Source organism: Podarcis melisellensis (assembly GCF_964234715.1).
Source record: "Podarcis melisellensis genome assembly, chromosome: 3".
NCBI lineage: Eukaryota > Metazoa > Chordata > Lepidosauria > Squamata > Lacertidae > Podarcis > Podarcis melisellensis.
The window spans coordinates 115,323,145-115,346,708 of record NC_138530.1 but is presented as its reverse complement, the minus strand read 5'-3'; the positions used below and the strand labels follow the sequence as shown (position 1 = coordinate 115,346,708).

At 44.7% G+C, this 23,564-nt stretch overlaps 3 protein-coding genes and 3 long non-coding RNA genes across 14 annotated transcripts in view; 4 read left to right on the top strand and 2 right to left on the bottom strand.

The window, feature by feature from the left end:
• The window catches only part of LOC309366998 (methylmalonyl-CoA mutase, mitochondrial), a 43,608-nt gene extending 40,344 nt beyond the window's left edge, over nucleotides 1-3,264 (top strand). For all 5 annotated transcript variants that reach the window (XM_081906176.1, XM_081906178.1, XM_081906177.1 and 2 more), the window contains exon 13: nucleotides 2,816-3,264. In XM_081906176.1, the coding sequence (XP_081762302.1) occupies nucleotides 2,816-2,980 (165 nt within the window). In that variant the 3' untranslated portion in view covers nucleotides 2,981-3,264. The remainder of the gene's footprint in view (nucleotides 1-2,815) is intronic.
• Nucleotides 1-15,219, bottom strand: part of LOC309367292 — a 38,562-nt gene extending 23,343 nt beyond the window's left edge. Inside the window, exons 1-2 of the long non-coding RNA XR_014166994.1 lie at nucleotides 14,930-15,219; nucleotides 6,266-6,401 (exon numbers count right to left, since the gene is read on the bottom strand). This is a non-coding gene — a long non-coding RNA (uncharacterized lncRNA). The remainder of the gene's footprint in view (nucleotides 1-6,265; nucleotides 6,402-14,929) is intronic.
• On the bottom strand, nucleotides 3,641-5,747 carry LOC309367312. Of its 2 annotated transcripts, none has more exons than XR_014167022.1 (2): nucleotides 5,011-5,747; nucleotides 3,641-4,235 (listed from the first exon to the last, which is right to left on the bottom strand). It is a non-coding gene; the product is annotated as an uncharacterized lncRNA (long non-coding RNA). The 2 variants fall into 2 exon arrangements; XR_014167023.1 differs by having other exon boundaries at nucleotides 5,036-5,747.
• On the top strand, nucleotides 12,605-14,225 carry LOC309367299. The gene is made up of 2 exons (XR_014167005.1): nucleotides 12,605-12,645; nucleotides 13,973-14,225. It is a non-coding gene; the product is annotated as an uncharacterized lncRNA (long non-coding RNA).
• A 4,115-nt stretch (nucleotides 15,220-19,334) lies between the features above and the next one.
• The window catches only part of LOC309367239 (uncharacterized protein), a gene marked incomplete at its 3' end in the record, with an annotated part of 45,985 nt that continues 41,755 nt past the window's right edge, over nucleotides 19,335-23,564 (top strand). The window contains exon 1 of one of the 3 annotated variants that reach the window (XM_081906642.1): nucleotides 19,335-19,555. The other 2 variants (XM_081906650.1, XM_081906643.1) reach the window with 2 other exon arrangements.
• Nucleotides 20,080-23,564, top strand: part of LOC309367269 (uncharacterized protein) — a 47,674-nt gene continuing 44,189 nt past the window's right edge. For both annotated transcript variants that reach the window (XM_081906694.1, XM_081906693.1), the window contains exon 1: nucleotides 20,080-20,603. In XM_081906694.1, the coding sequence (XP_081762820.1) occupies nucleotides 20,586-20,603 (18 nt within the window). In that variant the 5' untranslated portion in view covers nucleotides 20,080-20,585. The remainder of the gene's footprint in view (nucleotides 20,604-23,564) is intronic.

The following is a 23,564-nucleotide window of genomic DNA, read 5'->3' as shown; positions in this document are numbered from 1 at the left end:
AACTTTGTGTCCAGAGCTGACAACAAACTGGCAGTGCAAGCCTATAGACAACTATTGAAATGTAAGGCTAGATGACTTCATTGTGACTTACTTTCAGGCAATGGTGTGTTGGATTACAGCCTAAATCAAGCACAAACAGAAGTTCTAGTGCTAGTGGAACTACTTCTCTGGACACCAGAGCTGACAACAAACTGGCAGTGCAATCCTATACATGTCTACTGAAATGTAAGGCTAGATGACTTCATTGTGACTTACTTCCAGGTAAGTAATTGTGTGTTGGATTACAGCCTAAATCAAGCATTTGACCAGGTGAGTGCAGATGCTACTTAGTAGTTTTCACTGATGCCATGAGACATTGAACAATGGCTATCAAAGTTTGGGGGTGGAGGAGGGAGAGAGCTTGAACGTTGAGACCCACGGAATCATAAGCTTGGGAGTGTCCGGAACTATATTCACGATCACTTCCACCCATTTTGTCTTGTCTGAGAATCTGCTATTGAGCACAGAGTTTGCACCAACAAGGGTGTCAGGACTGGACAGCCTTCTCGCCCTCCCCACTTCTTACTACTCTAGGGATTGCTATTCTTGGGAATGTCAGGCGACCCCACCAACATTTTCTTTTGGATGCACCTTTTAATTCACCTTTTACAATGTCAAGAAAATAACTCTACAGTGTTGAAGAGAGCATACCACAGGTATCAAGACTAGATGCGAGAAAGTGACTGATTTGTGGCTGAAACAGAATCCACTTTTGTTCTGACCCTTACCTGTTCTTCAGTCACAAATCCACTGATATAAATTCACAAGCTGTTTCATGTTACTTTGGGTAACACATTACCTATTGTGGAGAAAGGCCTGTGAATAAAATACCTACTTCTCGTTAAAAAAGAAGACTGCTATGGCTTCTAAACCTTGAGTTATAGAGTATTCACTGGCTGTGGGTCATGATGTTTGCATCTTGCAGGGTGATGAACCGCGCTGGTTTGTTGACTCATTATGAATGCCTGAAAACCACACTGCTTTCCTCCTCCTCCTTTCAGGCATCCTGACAGTTCTGGGGAATTCAGCTGTCCTGGCAGTAGCTGTGAAGCGCTCCTCCCATCTCAGGTCACCTGAGCTCCTGACGATTAATTTGGCTGTATCTTGGAATGGCCATTAGCATGTATCCCCTGGCTATTGCTTCTGCCTGGAACCGTGCCTGGAGCTGTGGGCACTCTTTGTAGTATTTTGCCTTTCATTTACCCTCACCTGCAGAAATGGGTGGTGATGGCAACCTGGGGTGCCAGATCTCTTGCGCCCAACAATCTTCAGCTGTTCTGTGCAGTTTCTGCTACCACTTACGGCTTAAGAAGAAAGCAAGGCTTATGTTGGAGTAGCCCCAAAGGACATTTCACCAAAAGGGAGGCCCCCCTCTCTTAAGTCATTGAATCCTTTCTGCAGCTATTATTAATTGATAAACACGATAGGGGTGAAAGCCTCTCTGAGTGGTTCACACAGAGTTGAAACAATACACATTGTTCAAACCCTCCAAGTGTCCCTATTTTCCAGGGATGTCCCTGATTGAGAGAAGCCATCCTGGTTTCTGATTTGATCCTTCAAAGTCCCACCATTCCCTATGGTGTCCCTAGTTTCACTGAAGAAATGTAAGAGGGTATGGAGTTATCTGACCCCTGAGCCATCAGAAGGCAATCCTGTACAGGGATGGTTTTTTTTAATGTTTCATTTTTTGTTTCCTTTATATATATGGTGGGTGAAGCAACATGGCGCACACCAGGGCATCTCAGAGCTCCTGAGGGTGGCCAGTATTGCTTGTGCTGCCTGACCGGCTTCCAAGCTGCTGGGACCGCCGTGTGGGGGCTGGGGGCACCCAATGTATCAACCGGAGAGGCTCCAGGCCCCACCCCCAGTGGTCAATGTAGAAGTTCTTGGTTCATGAATTGGTTTAAACAGTTAGGAAGAAGGGAAGAAAGGGCTGGAGGGGGAAATGGAGAGTGGATCTTTTGCCAGGTTTAACAATTACCGTATACCAAGGTCAAGAGATTCGAAGCAGAAAAGCAAATTCTACCCCACTCCACTCTCCATTTCCCTCTCCAGCCCTTTCTTCCCTTCTTCCTAACTGTTTAAACCAATTCATGAACCAAGAACTTCTACATTGACCACTAATAATGAAACATATGTTCTGGATATTTTCCCACATTTATTATGCTATTTTTGTGATATACAAATGACATAATAAAACTTGGTACAGTATACAGTGGACCTCTAGTTACAAACTTCATTCATTCCGGAGGTCCGTTCTTAACCTGAAACTGTTCTTAACTAGAGGCGTGCTTTCGCTAATGGGGCTTCTTGCTGCTGCGCCAGCACACAATTTCCATTCTCATCCTGGGGCAAAGTTCTCAACTTGAGGTAACTCCACATTAGCGGAGTTTGTAACCTGAAGCGTTTGTAACTCGAGGTACCACTATACTCATTTCTATAACATTCTTGTCTATAACGCCCCACTACCCCCTGGAAAAAAACAAAATTCTGGAAGAAGAAAAAATTATATACCGTATTTTTCGCTCTGTAGGAGCTTCCTGCAGCCAATCAGAAGCTGCGCATTGGAAGTTGAACGTTTTGGAAGTTGAACAGACTTCTGGAATGGATTCTGTTTGACTTCCAATGTACGACTGTACTACGTTATTTTCCCTTCTCCATGTGTGCTACCTCCTCACTTGCCATCGCTAAACCCTGCTCTTTTAGCATGTGTTCTGCAGAATTTTACTTTACAAAGTTTGCATGCATGTTTTATGTCTGTTTTTCTCCTGCACAGGATTATGACTTCTTGTATGACCTGGTGTTTCCAATATATTTGGCCCTGGAACCCGAATCCCAAAGGCAGCTGTCCAAGTTCTTGAAGATATTGAGAAATGCTTGGATAATAGGCAGCAATCTGTGTAAACCTCTGTCTCATAACAAACTTTGTATCTCATGGTGAATCTTATAGTTTGTGTTGATGCATTGTGATCTGTTGATAAAAAGAAGGAACTGATGCGAAATCATCTACAATGTCTGGTGTTGCTTTATGCTTTCTAAGAAAGTGGGAAATTATCTGTAATATTACTACATACATATGTAAAATCTATCAAAGAATCTAAATGTAACGAGTAAATTTTAAAATTTTGCATATAAGACTGCATTATATCTGAAATACACTTCAGATCTTTGGAAATGCAAATTACAATTTAAAATAAATGTTACTGATAGAGAAAGGTGGTGAAATTTTGTCCTGCTGTTTCATACTGTTTGTTCACATGCCTCTTGCCCTTTCGGTCCAGTCTCGTTGCCCTAGCTTTGTTTGCTTGCCAGATTGACAAATATCCATTTCCTACCCCTGGTAGTTCTGTGACCTCACGAATCCTTTACTGAGATGACATGCACAAAACGAGTAGAGCCACCCTTTTATGAAAAGTCCATTTTTTGTAATGTTCTAGCTCAACAGCTTTAATAGAAGTATTGAATAGGGAGGTGTTAACAGCCCGTTAAGCAAAGGTCTTTTCTTATTCTTCAAGATGCCTGTGCCTCTTGAGACTCCATCATTGACACCTGAGCTCAGCATCTCATACAGTCCAACAAAAGCACAAAAACAAATGCCAAGTTCACTAACATTACAATCTCTTTTAATTGCATAAATACCTCCTTAACCAGCTATTAATATAGCAAATTCTAATTTAGTCCATGTGTTCAAAATTCCTTGAGATTCCTCATTTCTTGCTGGCAGGTCTTTTTTAAAAAAACAGAGACCTCAGAATTATCCTGCAAGCAGTTTGTTATAAACTTCCTAGGAATTACTGCCTTTGCAGTGTTTCCCTGGGAGACTTCATGATCTGGACTTTGGAGCAACGTTTTCGAATAAGACTTCTGCAGCTGCAGCAGATGGATTTGGAACTTCTCCACTGTCTGTCTTTCTGAATGAAGAAATGTGCGCGTTATCCCATCCTGACCAAATCACTGACACATGCCAATTGGTGGTATGCTTGGTGCTAAAGTAAACTTTCTGACCACAGCAGCACTGGAGGCACTTAGGTTTTGCTGAAAGTATAGTAAATGAAAAGGGTTGTAGGCTGTTGAGGGTTTAGCAAAAAGACATGGCAACATTCACTGGATTCACTGGAGTGAAATATTGACCAGAAGCTGACTGCGGCATATGGTGTCCATGCGCTGAAGAATCCCACACTGATCAGTACAGCCATCTGTAAAAACAACCACTTATAATTAGTTACTGGCTGGCTTTTTATATTTTCTCCTTCTCTATCTGTTATTTCAAATCGGTGAGAGAGAAATGAAGGATTAGTGCTTCAACATTTAAACAATTGGCTCTTGCTTTTATTTTAGGCTGTCCATTCATTTTATCCTAAGACCCAAAAGCAGTATCCTCTGCAGTACACAAGCCCTCTAGCGGTAAAAAATAACACAAGACCAGGATAAGAAATTAAGAACAGCATCCTTTGTGTTTATCAGATGCTTTACATCATAATGGAATGTCACCTGTTTCAAATTATAGTCCGATAGAAGAAAATATGCCAGGACCTCAGCATCTCATACAATAGCAATATATATACCACATGGTTCCTCTATGAGCCCATGTATTGCAAGATCTGAGAGTCTTACAGTATACAGGCTCATCATTAAGTTAGTCCCCAGTATGTATGTGGCTGCGAAAACCCAACCAGATGGGTGGGGTATAAATATTTTGAATATTAATATTATTTCGCATTAATACAATAAGCTCTCATACCAATGAATCTAACAACTGAAAAACAGAGGAGTTGCTCAATGTCTGCAACTCAAATGGAACACAAACCATATATGAAGGCAAACACACACAAACAGCCCAGTCCATAGCATCCATAAGTGCTTTGGCATTTCCCCAATATTTTGACAATAATTTTCAATCTGTAGGGACAGAATCAATGTCTGAGTCAAAGGAACACTGTGTTCCTATTGCTCTTTAAAATACAAGAATACTCTGCTCACAACACCACATACCCACCAATGTCAATTTCTTTTCCACCTTTGCTGCATTTGAAGACCTGTTGAAGTTCTGCATCTCATGAGAGGTTTTATGAACCTTCCAGGCCATACCCAAGTAACAGATGGTGATGGTAATTGCTGGCAGAATGGTACAGATCCTACAGATGACTTACTGGGTTATACATTAGGGAGAGCTTTCCTAAATAAAACATCTTCAAGAAGACACCTAAACATTATGATGCTAGGCACCTGTCGAATTCCAGCTGGGAATGGATTCCAGAGGGCTGGAGCTACACTACTAAAAGCCAACTTCTAGTACAAACTAAGCACAACTCTGGCTCATGCAGCACTCTCAGCAGCGCCCCATCTGAGAATATAAAGGAGCAAAATATGTGTTGTGGCTGCTTCTGGCTTCCCTCCGCCCTTAGATATTTATTCAGGTTTTATTTTTAAATTTGTTGTCTTTTTCTCCTGGTTTTCCTGCACAGAACTCAGTGATGATTTAGCTTCATAATCCCCACCCCTTTGCCCCTCAGTGAAGGAAATCAGGCTGAGAGACTGACTTCCCATAGTGAGGTTCACAGCTTTTTTAATCTGGGCCATTCCATCATCGAAAACATCTCTCTAGTCACACACATGGACCAACACATTCCTTATGCGCTGCCAGAGGAGCAGGGCCACAGGGAGTTGGTGCAGAGCCCTGGAGAGATGCTCTGGACCACAGCATTTCCCACAATACCTGCCACGTGCTGCTTCCTCTGCTGGGCTATCAAATGGCCTTGGCCTGGGGTGGTGCATGCTTAGAGGGCAGCAAGACAACGCTGAGCTACATCTTCATCTCCGCCAGCTTTCACCTTCAAGGAAAGACACAAAAGCAAAACTTTACAACAGCCAAGAACTGTTAACGATTGATAAAGCTGCCCCAATGCCGCCCAGTCTCTTACCCCTCTTCCTCCAGGTCTTCCAGGACGAGCTCTTCTGAAAGGAAAAGAAGAGAAGGCTGCCAGTTAGAGAGGCTTCTTACACACAGAGAGAGACTTTCTGAACACATCCACAGAAACAGACATTACCTTCAGGATTGCTTTCTTTTTGTTTCGCATGAGGCGCCAAGGAAGTCCGTGGAGCCTACAGGGAAACAAAGAGCCACATGGGCTATGATGATCTAAAGCTCAAAATAGGCCTCATCCAGAGACCTTTCCTGAGAAATCTGAGGGACTGGAATCAACTACTATTTGCTGAAAGGTTTTACCTTTGTGGTCCTCTTAAAAAGGGGTCCACAGGGGGAGACGGGGGGGCAGGCGGGGGGCGGGGGGGAGGACTCAGGGAGAGGGCACACTTTATTTCTTTTCGCCATGCGCGAAATCACTCTTCTCAGTCTTGAAAGCCTAAAAAGGAAAGAGAAAAATGTGAGAAATGGGGCTCGCAGTTAGTCCTCTCCTGATCTACATCCCGAAACTGGATTTTTCATTCACGCCTCTAAGCTCCCTATCACCACAGAATTCAGTTGCGCATCAAGGCCCCGACGCACCCACCAAGAATAAGAAGAACACCTTGAGACAGAATTTGCCTCTGAAGGTTAATGGGCAAAATTTAGGCCACAACTTTATTGAGTACAGCAATGTGGGTGGTATTGGCTGAGGCCAGTGGTGTCCAAACTTTTTTCAGAGGTCCAGATTTGAGGAAGTGAAGGGCTGACCAAAGTTGTTGAGCTTGAGGAAATCAACTGACACAGGGGCCAGATTTAACCGGATTAGGACCCTGAAAAAATGGACTTTGGGCATGCCTGGCTTAGGCATTGGCAATAACTCCTGCCTGCCTTGTAGGAAGTCTGGAAGAGTAAGCCACCAACGGAGGGCGCTCCATCAATGGTTGTTTTTTAAATTTATTTAATCATCTTTTTCAATACAAACAGCAATCGCAAAAGACACATACAACAAAAACCATAATAACACTAATAACACAGTTTGACAATTCAGATTTGGATACACTGATATACCTAGGACTACACCTTTTTAACAATATTTCCCCGCCTCTCTCTCCTCCCCCTACTTCCCACCGTTTTCTGCCTTATTGCTTAAATATTCCTTCCAGATTTCTTCATATTTATCCATTCTTAATTTGCATTGACATGCAATTCATTCGTATGTAGCTAGTCTGTCCATATTATCAATTCATGTGCTCAATGGAATCTTTTTGCGGCTCTTCCAATTCATCAAAACAAGGTTTTTTTGCTTCTAATATAGCACGGTACATCCATTTTTTTTTTTTACGCTTTGTAATCTCCCACGTTTCCAGAATATAACTTAGAATTAAATTTAATTCCGCTAAATAACAATTTCTTTTTATTACTCTTGCTATAAATATCCTCACCTCACACCAAAATGATCTTATCATCGGGCATTTAATCATCATATGTACTAAGTTTGCATTTTTACTCCCACATCTCCAGCAGTTGTCTGCACTTGTTATTTTCTTCTGGTATAGTTTTGCGGGAGGGGACGCAGGTGGCGCTGTGGGTTAAAGCCTCAGCGCCTAGGACTTGCCGATCGAAAGGTCGGCGGTTCGAATCCCTGCGGCGGGGTGCGCTCTCGCTGCTCGGTCCCAGCGCCTGCCAACCTAGCAGTTCGAAAGCACCTCCGGGTGCAAGTAGATAAATAGGGACCGCTTACCAGCGGGAAGGTAAACGGCGTTTCCGTGTGCGGCTCTGGCTCGCCAGAGCAGCGATGTCACGCTGGCCACGTGACCCGGAAGTGTCTTCGGACAGCGCTGGCCCCTGGCCTCTTAAGTGAGATGGGCGCACAACCCCAGAGTCTGGCAAGACTGGCCCATACGGGCAGGGGTACCTTTACCTTTACCTTATAGTTTTGCGGGAGTCCAGTGGACTCCAAATATTATTTTCTGTTGAATAAGTCTTAGTCTTAGATCCATAGAGGCTATTTCTGTTGATTTTATACTTGACTCCCATATGTCATTTGTTATCTGGAGCCCCAACTCTTCACTCCATTTTTGTCTATCATATTCTAAATCATATTTCTTCCTGTTGAGTAGGGTTTTATATAGTGCAAGTGTAGAGTTTTTTGTTTTTGCTGCCGCATGGGTGTTTCCGAGGCTGCTATAGCGTCAGGGCCAAACTGCCTTTCCAACATATGTTTCAATTGGACGTACTGCCATTGTGTTTCACTGGTTAATCCATACTTTACTTGCAAAGTCTTATATTCCACAAATTTATAATTTCCATCAATTAATTGATTCAATGTCAAAATACATTTTTTCATCCAGTTTTGCCAAATTATTACTTGATTTCCAATTTTTAATTTTGGGTTGGCCCATATTGTTAATTTCTCATGTTGACAGGGGTCATCCTTATTATTTTTATTTATATTCATCCAAATTTTTATAGGTGCTTTAATAGTCTCCAGGATAATAGGATATTTCATAAAACTGGAGCCGAGTTGAGTCCACCCTACAAGAGGTTCCAAGAAACTATATTTGAAAGTAGCCCAGTTGGGATTCCTGCTATTGTCATCAGTGTTTGGGGCATAGACATTTACTGTTGCTATTTCTGTCCCTTCTGTTTTAATTACAATTATTAAGCATCGACTATCTCCCTCTCTTATTATATCTTGTATTTCATAAGGCCAGCCTTTCCTAAAAAAAATTGTAACTTCCCTCCACGACCTTCCTCCAGTCCATAAATCATTAAATAGGTTTTAATCACCTTTATTTTATGCTTCTCCTTGCATTCTTGCTGTGGAGCTTCTCAGCGTGTCTGGAACTCCCATCAATGGTGACCAACTGAAACTCACCCCGGGGCTCCCGCTGGGTCCTGGCATGGCCTAGCCTCCCATGTAGACTTTGGACGAGATCCGGACGCGCGGATTCCTTTACCGGAATACCCTTGTACCTGGAGGGGCAGGTAACGGCTGCACCTCCCCTCCCACATTTCACTAAGCCAATGCCTAACCGCCAAACCTTACAAAGTTGTGACAATTGCTAAGAGGTAGGCAAAAACCAAGAGGCCAGTACCAATTTGCCAAATGGAAAAAAATTCCTACTCGGCCCCTGTTCCATAACAGGCGACCACGAAGTCCAGAGCAAGGCCAGAGCACACATCTAAATCGAGGGCAAGTGTTTGGCAGCGCAAACCTAGGTAACCCCCCCCAACGCCGCACCACTGCCTTTTAAAGGCCCCCCTCGATCACACCACCACTCCCAAGGGAGGGGGGCTGCACCTATGGCCTGTGCGCAACGTGGACCCTCAATGAAGAGGATCCGATATGCTGAAAGAAATCCTACTTACATGCTCTCTCTGCTCTCACCAGCGCAGAATGATCCAAGCATAGGAGATCCCCAGGCCTTCTAGAGCTCTGGCGACCAATGAGCCAGCAGAGGGAGATGTCACAATGAACCTTGTGACCCAACAACCCTGGGCGCTGAAAAAACCAGCAGCCACAAGCCCTGCTCCTCTTAAGGGATGCAACTATGGTTTTCTTCCATGTTCCACTTTTTATAAATATGCAAAATGTGCCTATTCCTTTGGATTCCAGCTGAAGCTGTTCCTGCACTTTCGGAGCACTAGCTATCTCCTATACCTGTCCCATACCCTCCAACATTTCTCCCATGCAAATAGGAATGTCTTATTCCATGATGATGATGATGATGATGATGATGATTCTGACTGGGTTGTCCCAGCCACGCTGGGCAGTTTCCAACATATACAAAAACATAATAAAACATTAAATGTTAAACACACCACTTCAATATCATGTCCCAATGCTCTAAGGTACAGCTTTACAGACCGACGAGAGCCGATGGATCTGCATAGGTGCAAGGGCCCAGCCAGTAGGGAATCAAACGTATGAATATTCTCTGTGCTAGAGGGTAAGGGCTGCAAATATGTGCACCAGGAAGGGGCATGGTGTTCATCAGCCATGACACCCACATTCCTGCAGTTCACCTGAACTGGGCAGGGGGTGAGTGAGGTTGGGGCTGTGCAGACACACAGGTGGAGCCAATCCAGCTCTCCCACCTGTGTCCACACAAAGCCCCAATCTCACCGCTGCCCCATCCAGGAAAGCTGTGGCAGCACCTGTATTGGGGGTGCAGCTCTGCCCCATGGCACCAACCACGACTGATCAGGGCAGACATTTATTTCAACGCTAGCATGGTAATTTGGGCTTCTAGTGAGACTTCTGGAATTGAATGAAAGGGAGAAAAATAAAAGTAGGCATTCCCTATTTGTTTTCTACTACACAGCTATGGTGTTGCTAAAATGATCCCAGGCTCCTGTCTTCAAAGCTGAATTTTAATTTTCTCCTTAGGCAAGCCAGAAGAGGTAAGTATGAATTATATTTATCCGTAGAAGCTATTATGATGATAGCAAAATATTATTGCTTTCTTTAACACATTATATAGATTGGAAGTCCATAAAAGTTCATAAAAAGAAAGAAAATGAATATTTGGGATTGCTTTCTTGAAAGCATCACCACACCCAAGATGGGAGTAGCATGGGAGTAGCCAGGGAGGCGGGGGGGGGAGCTGCCCCCTCTAAATCAAATAAATCAATAAAAATACTTAACTGACCAATTGCACCACAGATAACTCGACTCTGCCCTTAGCCTCCAAAATAAAGCCTGCCCCACAATAAATGCTGTTTGCACCTATGGCTCCTGGTATCAGTTTCCAAATCTGGGATGGTGCTTTCAAGGATGCAATTTCAGCCACATTTATTCTGATCCTTATGAAGAACTTCTCCCTTTCCCTCTTAACAAATAAATTGCCACAGTGGCAGGTTTGATCCCCAGATGGGCCAGCCATATATTCCTGCATTGCAGGGGTTGGACTAAATGATCTGCTGGGTCCCTTCCAGCTCTACAGTTCTATGCTTCTTATGTTCTCAAGCTCCCCTGGTGCCAGCCAGGTGTGGCCACTCAGTTTCCTCAAGTACTTGAGGAATGGCAGCCTGTCATAAGAGGATGACAGCTGATGGGCAGCAACAAGCCTCTCCTATCTGCTGGGATTGCCAGACGGCATACTCTGTGCATGCTCAAAGATGCCTGTTGCTTACAGCTACAGCCATCTCATTCTAGTTTGCGTAAAGGAGTTTCTAGCCCAAGTATCTGCCAGGGAAATAAAAGGTCTGGAAAGGTTAACCTCGCTCAGAGCGGCCAAGGCTTAATAAATAAAGCTCATCTCGCTTTATTAGCGTCATGTGGCCAGCATGACTAAGCCGCTTCTGGCCAACCAGAGCAGCGCACAGAAACACCGTGTACCTTCCCACCTATTTATCTACTTGCACTTTGACATGCTTCGAGCTGCTAGGTTGGCAGGAGCAGGGACTGAGCAAGGGGAGCTCACCCGGTCGCAGGGATTCAAACCGCCAACCATCTGATCAGCAAGTCCTAGGCTCTGTGGTTTAACCCACAGCGCCACCCGTGTCCCTTAGAGCTACAGCCATCTCATTCTAGTTTGCGTAAAGGGGTTTCTAGCCCAAGTATCTGCCAGGGAAATAAAGGGTCTGGAAAGGTTAACCTCTCTCAGAGCGGCCAAGGCTGCATCACTTGGGAAAATAATACTCTTACGTATTTCGTATCCATCTCTTAATAAACAACACAACAGGGTGTCCTTTCAACCATCTTCAGATGATAGAGGGGAGCTAAGTTTCAACCATTTATTTTATACACCTTTGATTTTCACAAATTTAAGCAGGTGTGCTAAGTCTAAGAGCTCAATTCTCAATAGCCTTTCCTAACTCAAAAAGCTGACATGCTTTTTCCACGGCAGAAGTTTGGTGGGTCAAAAGTGTCAGAGCCACCTTCTGAATCTTCTTATAGGAGTCCTGAAAATGAATTGTGCCTCTGAGGGCACCACACATTCAGCAGCGCTTGGGAGAACAAAGAGGGAAGGACAGGTCTCCTCCTTCCACCATTGAGATATATAAGAAAAAGAGAGCTCTGTACAACTGCACAAATCCAGTTCTGATCAGAAACTTCCACATGAAGGTTAAGAAGTGGGAGGAAACATGAGGGGAAATGTCCCTAACTCAGGCAGGCAGGTTGACAGACGCTTTCTGCACTGCTCTAACTTGTACTTTTGACTATGATGACATACCGAGGGCCGTTCAGTGCAGGATCCTGCTTCCCCTCTGGTTGCTTGAATAGAAATGGGGAGACTTTAAAAAAAAAAATTCTATGTTTCCCTCCCTATGTTTTTTTTTAAAAAAATTTCTATGTTTCCCTCCCTGCTGCCCAAGGGTTGTTTTTTTTTTCAGGGTAGAAGGAGAAAGATTATCCCCACCCCAGGCTAGGTGGGGATAATTTTAATTTTTCCGGACAGTAAGGGAGGTGTGTGAAAAGGGAAGCGCGTGCACAGGCTGCATGGACACTGCATTTTGAAAGCACGCGGGCAGCAGCCCGGTCTTGGCCGCAAAGAATTCTGGGCATTGTAGTTCCCCCCTGGCAGAACTCCCATTCCCAGCAACGGGCTCGGGCTGCTGGGCTCTCTCCGCCCCTTGGTCCCCGCTCCTCTCTCGGGGGCCCCGGGAGGCGGGCAGGGCCGCAGCAGGGGCGGCAGCGCCGGGCTCCCTCTCCGGAGGCGAGAGACCGGGGACAGGACCCCCCCCCCAGAAGGGTCAGTTCTGCTGCTAACGGCCCCCCAACGGCTGGATCCTTCCCTTTGCCCCTCGCCCTCCCTCCTCCAGCGCTGCCCTGGGGGGGGCAGGGGGGTCTTCACTCCTCTAGGCACCATGCTTGCCCGCCCCCCCCCGGTCCTGCGCTGTGGGGAGGGAGGGGCTGCTTTCCTGGCAGAGAGCCCCCTGGGATTGAGGGGGGGGGGCTTAGCTCCCGTCTCCATCCCTGGAGGGGCATCACTGCTGGGAAGTGTAGTGCTTTGACTGGGGAGAAGGCAGCTTGGGAGGTAAGGGGCAGAACCAGGCTATCTGTGGCACGATTAGTCAATTAGCAAAGTATTTTTATTTATTTACTTGATTTAGGGAGGCAGCTACCCCCCTGCTTATTTCTTATTTCGTCACTCTGCCTTATAAGCTTAGTTACTATGGGATATTCATGCATATTTGTAGATTCATATTATTTATCATGGCCAGTTTATAACCATAAGGCTAAAATAGAAGGGGGGACCCCAATAAGAGGCTGGGATAGAATGAATGACACTGGCTGAAAACTGATTTCCCGAGAGAGAAATCCTAAACCGCACTTACTCGGGAGTAAGAGCCACTGCATTCAGCAGGACTTGCTTCTGAGTATATAGAATTGCGCTGGATGCTACTGCAATATTAGTGGTAAAATTATTCTGAGATTGTTCTCATCGTTTTGCCTGGCATTCTTACATGTAATTACTTCTCTGTCCATTTACTTGGGAGTAAGCCCCATGGAATTCACAAGGACTTAGTTCTGAGTAGACATCATTAAGTTTATTCTCTTAGTCACTTTTTTGCATTAATTAGTCCATAGCTGGTGAGACACTTAAATCAAAAGCCGCTCCTTACTTCTGAGTAGACATGCATAGGATTGTGCTGTAAATAAGCCACACTTTCATAAATCAATGGGACTTAGCTAGCTGTGACTTACTGATTTCAACAGAACCAAAGTGTGAATAGCTTTCAGCACACACCAATACATGGTTCCATGTGCATTCACAGAATCATAGAATTGTAGCGTTAGAAGGAACCTAAGGGCCATCTAGTCCAAACCATAAGGCACATTCTTTCCTTAAAGAATTCTGGACACTGCAGTTCCTGAAGTGTTGCTGGGACTGGCAACTCTGTGAGGAGTAAACTACCGTGCCTAGAACTTTGGGGGAAAGAATGTACTTGAAAGGTGTAGGATGCGCATGTAAAGCCCATTGAAGTGAAGAGCATGGCATGAAAGAGGGTTAACTCAGAAGTAAGTTCCCTTGTGTGACTTGCTTTTGTTTTTATATGCTCTGCCTACCAGGACAGTCCAAGCTGGAAGGCGAAGCTCACGACAGCCTGCCATGCTCACCGAAAAGCTGTTTCTCAGAAGGCTGCCTTACCCTGAGTCCTGTATCCCAGAGCAGGCTGCAGTTGGGCCAATGTGCTCCCTTGCGCCCCAGAGAAAGAGCCACGCTCACTGGGGAAATGGCGAGGTTCGTTCCGTGGTGGAGCTCTGCCCAGCGTTGGTAGAGAGCGAGGCCAAACTCCGTGTTCAGGTTGCGTGGTTCGTGGTGTCAGTATCAAAGCTATCCTGCGCCTGCTCTCCCTCCAGGTCTTCAAGGATTATGTCATCTAAATGGAAAAGAAGAGAAGGCTAGCAATTATAACTGTTTTAGGGACTTTCTTACATACCCTAAACATATTCTTGGAAATGGACATTACCTTCATGTTTTCCTTGGTGTTTCTTCCTCCAGTCTCTTCCTCCTCTTCCTCCAGTTCTTCAATATCTTCCAGGATGAGCTCTTCTGAAAGGAAAAGAAGAGAAGGCTGCCAGTTAGAGAGACTTTCTTATATACACTGAACATATACATGGAAATAGACATTACCTTCAGGTGGACTTTCCTTCTTTTTTGCCTGAGGCTGCAAGGAAGTACGTGGAGCCTACAGGGAAACAAAGAGCCACATGGGATATGATTATCTAAACCTCAAAATAGGCCTCAGACAGAGAACTTTCCTAAGAAATCTCAGGGACTGGAATCAACTTCTATAGACTGAAAGGTTTTACCTTTGAAGTCCTTTCGGAAAGGGGCCTGCGGGGGGGAGGACTCAGGGAGAGGGCAAACTTTATTTTTCCTCGCCATCCTTGAAATCGCTCTTCGCAGCCTGGAAAGCCTAGAAAAGAAAGAGAAATGGGCGTTACAGTTAGTACTCTCTCATGCCTCTAAGCTCAAGAGGAATTCACTACCCTCACAGAATGCAGATGCTGAGAGTAATCCTACTTACATGTCTATCTTTTTCCTGGAACAAACATGAAATGATCCAACCACAGGAGTTCACCAGGCCTTTTTGCACTCTGGTGATCAGTGAGCCAGCAGAGGGAGGTGTTACAATGGCTTCTGTAAATCTGGGGCTGCCCCTTGAAAATAGGGACACTTGGCAGGTGTCCTGAGGTGCCCAGATGGGAGACCACCAGGGAACCCATGGTGCTTAGAATTATACAGGCAAAAGTATTACTTAAATAAATACATCTCTAGACACACTGTCCTTTTTGTCTTTTCTCATGCAAGAATATTTCACTATGAGCCTCCTGCTCATGACTGCTGTCAAGAAAGGGGAGAGCTAGCTTTACTCAAGTTTGCCACGTGTTGGGGGGCTCAAAGAACAATCCCATGCTTGGGTGGTACATCTAGAAAGATTTTTAAAATGTGTGTGGCACGATGAGGTAGAAGATAAAATATATTGGAAAGGAAAGAGGACAACAACAAAAGAATTTGTCCCCCCCCCCCGCTTTTTGAATTTTTTTATTCAAAATTAAAACAAAACATATTATCCAAAAACATATCATCCTTGTTTCCCCTCCCCATTTTTCCTCCCTCCCCCTCCCACACAACCCCCACCCCGACTTCCCTCAGTTCCAGTCTGGTTTCTCTGAGACTGCTGTTTTCTGCATGTTACAAAGTTGTATAGATCCTCAAACTATTTAGCTGATTATTATCAATAAAAAGTTTGTGAATGTTTATTCAAAACCTGCCAAGGAGTCCAGTTCGCTTTGTGGCGTCTTCAGATACTTTGTCAAGGGTTCCCATTCACCCTTAAAGTCACAGTTATCCTTGTCCCATAGCTTATATCAGTGTTTCCCAACCTTTGGTTTCCAGCTGTTTTTGGACCACAATTCCTATCACCCCTGACCGCTGGTCTTGCTAGCTAGTGATGATGGGAGTAGTAGTCCAAAAACAGCTGGAGACCCAAGGTTGGGAAATGCTGGCTTATATGTCAGTTTTGCCAGTTCTGCATAGTCCATCAATTTTTCTTGCCATGATTCTTTAGTTGGGGTTTCTTTAGTCTTCCATCCTTTTTCTACTGGACTCTCGCGGCCATTGTTGCATACATGAAGATGTTTTTCAGCTTTTTTGGCAGGTCTTTCCCTACAATCCCTGACAAAAATGCTTCAGGTTTTTTTAACAAATGTTAGATGAAACATTTTCTTTAATTCATGGTATATTATTTCCCAAAATTTTAAAATTGCATTACAATCCCACCGCATATGATAAAATGTCCCCTCCTTTTCCTTACACTTCCAACATATATTTGAACTAGTTTTATACAACAAGATATACAAGATGTTTTACAGGTGGTACTTAACCCCTGTAAAACTGGCAAATATTTATAAACTAACATCGAATCTGTGTTGGAGATGTAAGGTATCGGAGGGATCCTTATATCATGTCTGGTGGGGATGTGATAAAATTAAGAAATTTTGGGGAAATATACATGAGGAACTGAAAAAAATGTTTTAAACAACAATTGGTAAGAAGCTGGAAACATTCCTTTTGGGAATTATAACAAATGACACCCCAAAAGACATGAAAAGAATTTTTTTTATATGCAACAGCTGCAGTAAGATTATTGATTGCAAAAAATTGGAAATCAGAACAAGTACCTACATTGAAAGATTGGCAAAATAATTTTTTTGAAATGATTGAATTAGCAAAAATGACGGCAACAATTAGAATGCAATCTAATCAAAATCTCAAACAGGAATGGAAATGTGTAGAAGAATACATGACCAAAAGATGCTCCAACAAGAATTTATTGATATGTATAGACTGATTTCACAAAGTTAAGCTAAGCTAAGCAGATAATAAGATTGAATGTTTAATTATTAAGACACAAAATCACAATCTCAATAATAAAGCTACAAAATAATAACAAGGAAGTCATGTACAGGGGGAGAGAAGACACAGAGTAAGAAATAAGAAATGGATAAATGTTGGTACATAATGAAATGTGAAAATGTGAATTTATGAATATAATGTATATGTATCAATATGTAAAGATTTCATATATGTATTGCAACATTAATAATAAATAAATTGAGTGGGGCGGGGGGAATGAAGATGGTGTACTTGCAAAGTCTCACCTGAACTCACCTGCAATGCTTTTGATATTAAAGCTAGTTCTTTGGGGGGGGGGGGAGAAACGGAGGGAAAAGGAAGGATGGTGATGGATCAGCATTCCTAACCCTGGCAAGAAGACGCAGCTCACAATTAATGAGCTGGCAAGAATGGAAGTTGGAGAGCTGTGTTACAGCTTGCAGTTTGTTTGCAGTGAAAAAACTACAAGGCCAATTCAGGTGTAACATTAAGCCAAACCATGGTTTATCTCCACTAGTGCAACAGCAGAGGGAAGAGGAGCAAAGTGGCCACTATCCTACATGGATCCCCTCACACATTCTCCTCATGGTGTCTGAATCTCTGTTGGATGAGTTGGCACAGACTTGTGAAATGAGTGCAGAGACTGAAACTGTCATATGAAAGCTTTTATCTGCAGCGGTTGCAGTTGGTCCCCTAAGCTATCGAAGCCATCACTAGATATTGTGGTCATAAGCTAGTTTTTGAAAGCTGTAATGGGAAGACTTTGCCCTGAAAGGTTGGCAAAAAATACATTCACCCTCTGCACTCCCTCCATCAAGGTTAAGGTGAATATATGTGTAAGTAAAAGCATATTATCTTAAAGACTCCGCTGCGCCTCATTTTTCCAATGGAAACATGAACCCTGGATAAGGGCAGAGACTCCGGGAACCTCACACCACTTGGCAGAGATTGGGGTGGCCCTTAACAAGATGTTCTCTTCACATCATGTGAATGGTAGAGAAAGGGTTCTGTCTTATTTTCTGTTGTTCACCCTCCGGAGCAGATCTGTGGAGCAGGCACAAGGAGAGAAGCAGCAAGGGTTGTTCTGTACACAAACAGAAGTTCTAGTGCTAGTGGAACTACTTCTCTGGACACCAGAGCTGACAACAAACTGACAGTGCAATTCTATACATGTCTACTGAAATGTAAGGCTAGATGACTTCATTGTGACTTACTTCCAGGTAAGTAATTGTGTGTTGGATTACAGCCTAAATCAAGGATTTGACCAGGTGAGTGCAGATGCTACTTAGTAGTTTTCACTGATGCCATGAGACATTGAACAATGGCTATCAAAGTTTGGGGGTGGAGGAGGGAGAGAGCTTGAACGTTGAGACCCACGGAATCATAAGCTTGGGAGTGTCCAGAACTATATTCACGATCACTTCCACCCATTTTGTCTTGAGCACAGAGTTTGCACCAACAAGGGTGTCAGTTCTGGACAGCCTTCTCGCCCTCCCCACTTCTTACTACTCTAGGGATTGCTATTCTTGGGAATGTCAGGCGACCCCACCAACATTTTCTTTTGGATGCACCTTTTAAATCACCTTTTACAATGTCAAGAAAATAACTCTATAGTGTTGAAGAGAGCATACCACAGGTATCAAGACTAGATGCGAGAAAGTGACTGATTTGTGGCTGAAACAGAATCCACTTTTGTTCTGACCCTTACCTGTTCTTCAGTCACAAATCCACTGATATAAATTCACAAGCTGTTTCATGTTACTTTGGGTAACACATTACCTATTGTGGAGAAAGGCCTGTGAATAAAATGCCTACTTCTCATTAAAAAAGAAGACTGCTATGGCTTCTAACCCTTGAGTTATAGAGTATTCACTGGCTGTGGGTCATGATGTTTGCATCTTGCAGGGTGATGAACCGCACTGGTTTGTTGACTGATTATGAATGCCTGAAAACCACACTGCTTTCCTCCTCCTCCTTTCAGGCATCCTGACAGTTCTGGGGAATTCAGCTGTCCTGGCAGTAACTGTGAAGCGCTCCTCCCATCTCAGGTCACCTGAGCTCCTGACGATTAATTTGGCTGTATCTTGGAATGGCCATGAGCATGTATCCCCTGGCTATTGCTTCTGCCTGGAACCATGCCTGGTTGGGGGGGCATGCAACTTGCATTTATTATGCCCTGGTGGGTTTCCTTTTTGGTGTCGCCAAATTGCAATCCATTGCAATCGTGAACAAGTGTGACTCAAAGAAGGCTGCCACCTGGGCATTTTCCTGCCTCTGTCCTTTTGCTTGTGTGAGGCAGACCTCACTGAGCTTTAAAAAGGCGGAAAAGACCTCCTGACCTATTTTGCCACAGTCCTTGCAAATAACGAGGCATTTAGCAGTACTTGCCAAGGTAGGGGGACGTGGGTGGTGCTGTGGGTTAAACCACAGAGCCTAGGGCTTACCGATCAGAAAGTGGGCAGTTCAAATCCCCCTGATGGGGTGAGCTCCCGTTGCTCGGTCCCTGCTCCTGCCAACCTAACAGTTTGAACCTAACAGTTTGAAAGCACGTCAAAGTGCAAGTAGATCAATAGGTACCGCTCCGGCAGGAATGTAAACGGCGTTTCTGTGCGCTGCTCTGGTTCGCCAGAAGCGGCTTAGTCATGCTGGCCACATGACCCGGAAGCTGTACGCCGGCTCCCTCGGCCAGTAAAGCGAGATCAGCGGCACAACCGCTGTGTCATCCACGACTGGACCCAACGGTCAGGGGTCCAGGGTAGGGAATCGTGAAGAGAAATCTGGGCAACGAAGAACCAGCTCCAAAAACATTGGAGCTGTGGGCACTCTTTGTAGTATTTTGCCTTTCATTTACCCTCACCTGCAGAAATGGGTGGTGATGGCAACCTGGGGTGCCAGATCTCTTGCGCCCAACAGTCATCAGCTGTTCTGTGCAGTTTCTGCTACCACTTACGGCTTAAGAAGAAAGCAAGGCTTATGTTGGAGTAGCCCCAAAGGACATTTCACCAAAAGGGAGGCCCCCCTCTCTTAAGTCATTGAATACTTTCTGCAGCTATTATTAATTGATAAACACGATAGGGGTGAAAGCCTCTCTGGGTGGTTCACACAGAGTTGAAACAATACACATTGTTCAAACCCTCCAAGTGTCCCTATTTTCCAGGGATGTCCCTGACTGAGAGAAGCCACCCTGGTTTCTGATTTGATCCTTCAAAGTCCCACCATTCCCTATGGTGTCCCTAGTTTCACTGAAGAAATGTAAGAGGGTATGGAGTTATCTGACCCCTGAGCCATCAGAAGGCAATCCTGTACAGGGATGTTTTTTTTTTAATGTTTCATTTTTTGTTTCCTTTATATATATGGTGGGTGAAGCAACATGGCGCACACCAGGGCATCGCAGAGCTCCTGAGTGTGGCCAGTATTGCTTGTGCTGCCTGACCGGCTTCTAAGCTGCCGGGACCACCGCCGCCGCGTGGGGGCTGGGGGCACCCAATGTATCAACCGGGGAGCCGCCAGTCCCCCCCCCCCAGAGACCCCACCAGGCCGGAGCTGAGGGCATCCGGCCAACGGCCGAGCGGAGCTCCAAAGCCTGGGACAACCCACCTCGCTCTTCCAGAGGGATAGGAGAAGGGGAGAAGGAGGAGACGGACGCCGGTGGGACCCAGGAGCGAGCGCGGAGGGGGAGAGAAGCCCTGGCTCTGCTGCCACCGCCATTGCGCTGCCAATGCCAAGGGGAAGGAGGAGAGGCAGGAGGAGGCCGTGAGGAAACACACGGCTGAGCCTGTAGCCTTATGAGGCTTTGCCCTTGGGTGGGAAAAATATTGCGCCCGGGAAAGGGAAGTGGGAGTCAACAGACACTCAAGGAATAGTTTTGGAGAAAAAGCTTTATTTCTACCATCCATGAACTGGTAGAAGGAGCAAGTGTGATAACTCACAAAAACATGCACGAGTTCACAGTCATGTGCACAGAGTATATATTCCCCTTCCAGTTCCCTCCCCTTTCTCCTCCCTCAGGAGTCCTGCCCCATGTTGAGGTTCCTGGGCATGTACAGAAAGCTCTCTTGGGACTATTGTGGACTCTTGGAACCCTTCTCAGGAAAGGGGAATGAGAACAGTTCAGCATGTCCAAGATGTTGCAACTGAATGAGATAAAAGTCAGTTCTCAGGCCAGTTTCATTAGCCTTTTTGAAGCTCTCTTGTACTGATGAAAGCAACGGTTTGCCTATGCATCTTGTGAGAAAACAGAGGAAAACTTTAGCTGTGGATTTTTAGAAGACAAAAGGAATTTTGACCGGCTTCCAAGCTGCCGGGACCACTATGTGGGTGCTGGGGGCACCCGGTGTATCAACCAGGGAGCCACCAGACCCACCCCCACAGCGACCCCACCAGGCCGGAGCCGAGGGCATCCAGCCAACAGCGGAGCGGAGCTCTGAGGCCTGGAGGCCTGACCACCCACCTCACTCTTCCAGAGGAGGAAGGGAGAGGAGAAGGGGAGAAGGCCCTTTTGGGGGGAAGAACCCCAATCTCACTGCCACCACCATGAGCCCAGGCCCAACCCGAGCCCACCTGCCCCGGAGCCCAGAGGGAGGGAGGCCCGCTGGAAAAAGACCTCGCTTTTTTCTATAGAGTTTATTTATTTATTTTCTCACCCCCTCCTTTTTAATCTATATTTTTTCCAAAAAATATTATTATTTAAAAAATATTTTTATATTACTATTATCATCTTAATCTTCTATTATTTAGTACATAAACTTCCCTCTGTTCATATATTTTAACCCCCTTTAAAAAAACAACCCTTCCCCCCCTTCCCTAAGTCTTCAGCCCTTTTACTAAATTACTATTACTACCATTTTTAAAATACATCCATATATTACTTAAAACACATTTCCACCCCTCCAAAAGGGGGAGGGGCACTTTTGTTGTTGTCCTCTTTCCTTTCCGTTATCTTTTGTTTTATTTTTATTTTATTTCCTTCTCCTCAATATATATTTTCCTTAACTCCCATTTTAAATAAATAATAACAACAATAATAAAAATATACAATAAATCTTATCTTTATTTCTACCTCAAACCTTTCTTTCAGAAATTAAAATGGCAGTGCCCAGAAGAGAGCCCTGAACCAGCACAGCCACTCCACCCCAGACACGCAACTCCTTCTAATTTACTTTTTCCTTATTTTTTCCTTTCGTCTCACTTTTTACTCTTCATCTTCATTTTATATCCTTTTTGTTTTTTAAAATCGGCCCCCCTTTTAGCCTGTTTCTCAGTCTGTTTTTGAGGGGGGAGGCCTTTCTCCCCCTCCTACCCCCTCTTTTAAAAAACAAAACGTTCCCCTATACCACTGCTACAGTTCCCTCTCCCTCTCCTTTTTTCTTCTTCCTATCTCTCCTCTTCCTTCTCTCTTTTTCTCCCCCCTCCCTTTCTCCACCCCCCCTCTTTAAAGAAAACACAAACGTACACTCATATACACGTATCACTGTATTATCCTTTGTTCCTCTCATACTATAGCTAAAACCTTTGTATATATGAGGAAAGCTGTCCAGAGTGGCTGGGGCAACCCAGTAAGATGTGTGGAGTATAGAGAGTAAAATTATCATTATGGAATGGGACGTCCCTATCGTCATCAAATAAATATTGAAGGCTATGATTTTTAAACGATTAACACATTAAGGTTTGAACACCCTAATACTTGGGGGGTAACCAATGGGATGCCCTCCAGATGTTAGTGGAGGACAATTCCCATCATCCCTGACCGTTGGCCATGATGGTGGGGACTGCTGTGAGTTGTGTAGCCCAGCAAGATGTGGTGGCCATTGTTGCGCAACTTCTAGAGGTGTCTACTGGATCATGTGTGTGGCATTTTTAATGATGTGTGAATGACACAACCCTTCTTCTACCTCACCGTGCCACACAAATTTTAAAAATCTTTCTTGATGTACCACCCAAACATGGGATTGTTCTTTGAGCCTCCCAACACATGGCAAACTTGAGTCAAGCTAGCTCTCCCCTTTCTTGGCAGCAGTTTCCTGTTCCTCATACCACAATCCCAAGCATGCTCACTAGGAACCAATTTCCACTGGGGTCAGAAAAATTTACTCCCAAGTAGAGCTATTTAGGAGGCTCAGGCCCGAAGTTGCATTTTCATGAGCAGGAGGCATGAGAAAAGACAAAAAGGACAGTGTGTCTAGAGATGTATTTATTTAAGTAATACTTTTGCCTGTATAATTCTAAGCACCATATCGTGGATTCCCTGGTGGTCTCCCATCTGGGCACCTCAGGACACCTGCCAAGTGTCCCTATTTTCAAGGGACAGCCCGATTTACAGAAGCCATTGTGACACCTCCCTCTGCTGGCTCACTGGTCACCAGAGTGCAAAAAGGCCTGGTTAACTCCTGTAGTTGGATCATTTCGTGTTTGTTCCAGGAAAAAGATAGACATGTAAATAGGATTACTCTCAGCATCTGCATTCTGTGAGGGTAGTGAATTCCTCTTGAGCTTAGAGGCATGAGAGAGTACTAACTGTAAGGCCCATTTCTCTTTCCTTTTTAGGCTTGGAAGACTGTGAAGAGCGATTTCGCGGATGGCAAAAAAAAAAATAAAGTTTGCCCTGTCCCAGAATCCTCCCCCTCGCCTGCCCCTCTGCCTCCCCCTGTGGACCCATTTTCCAAAGGACCACGAAGGTAAAAGCTTTCCGCATATAGTAGTTGTTTCCAGTCCCTAAGATTTCTCAGGAAAGGTCTCTGGATGAGGCCTATTTTGAGCTTTAGATC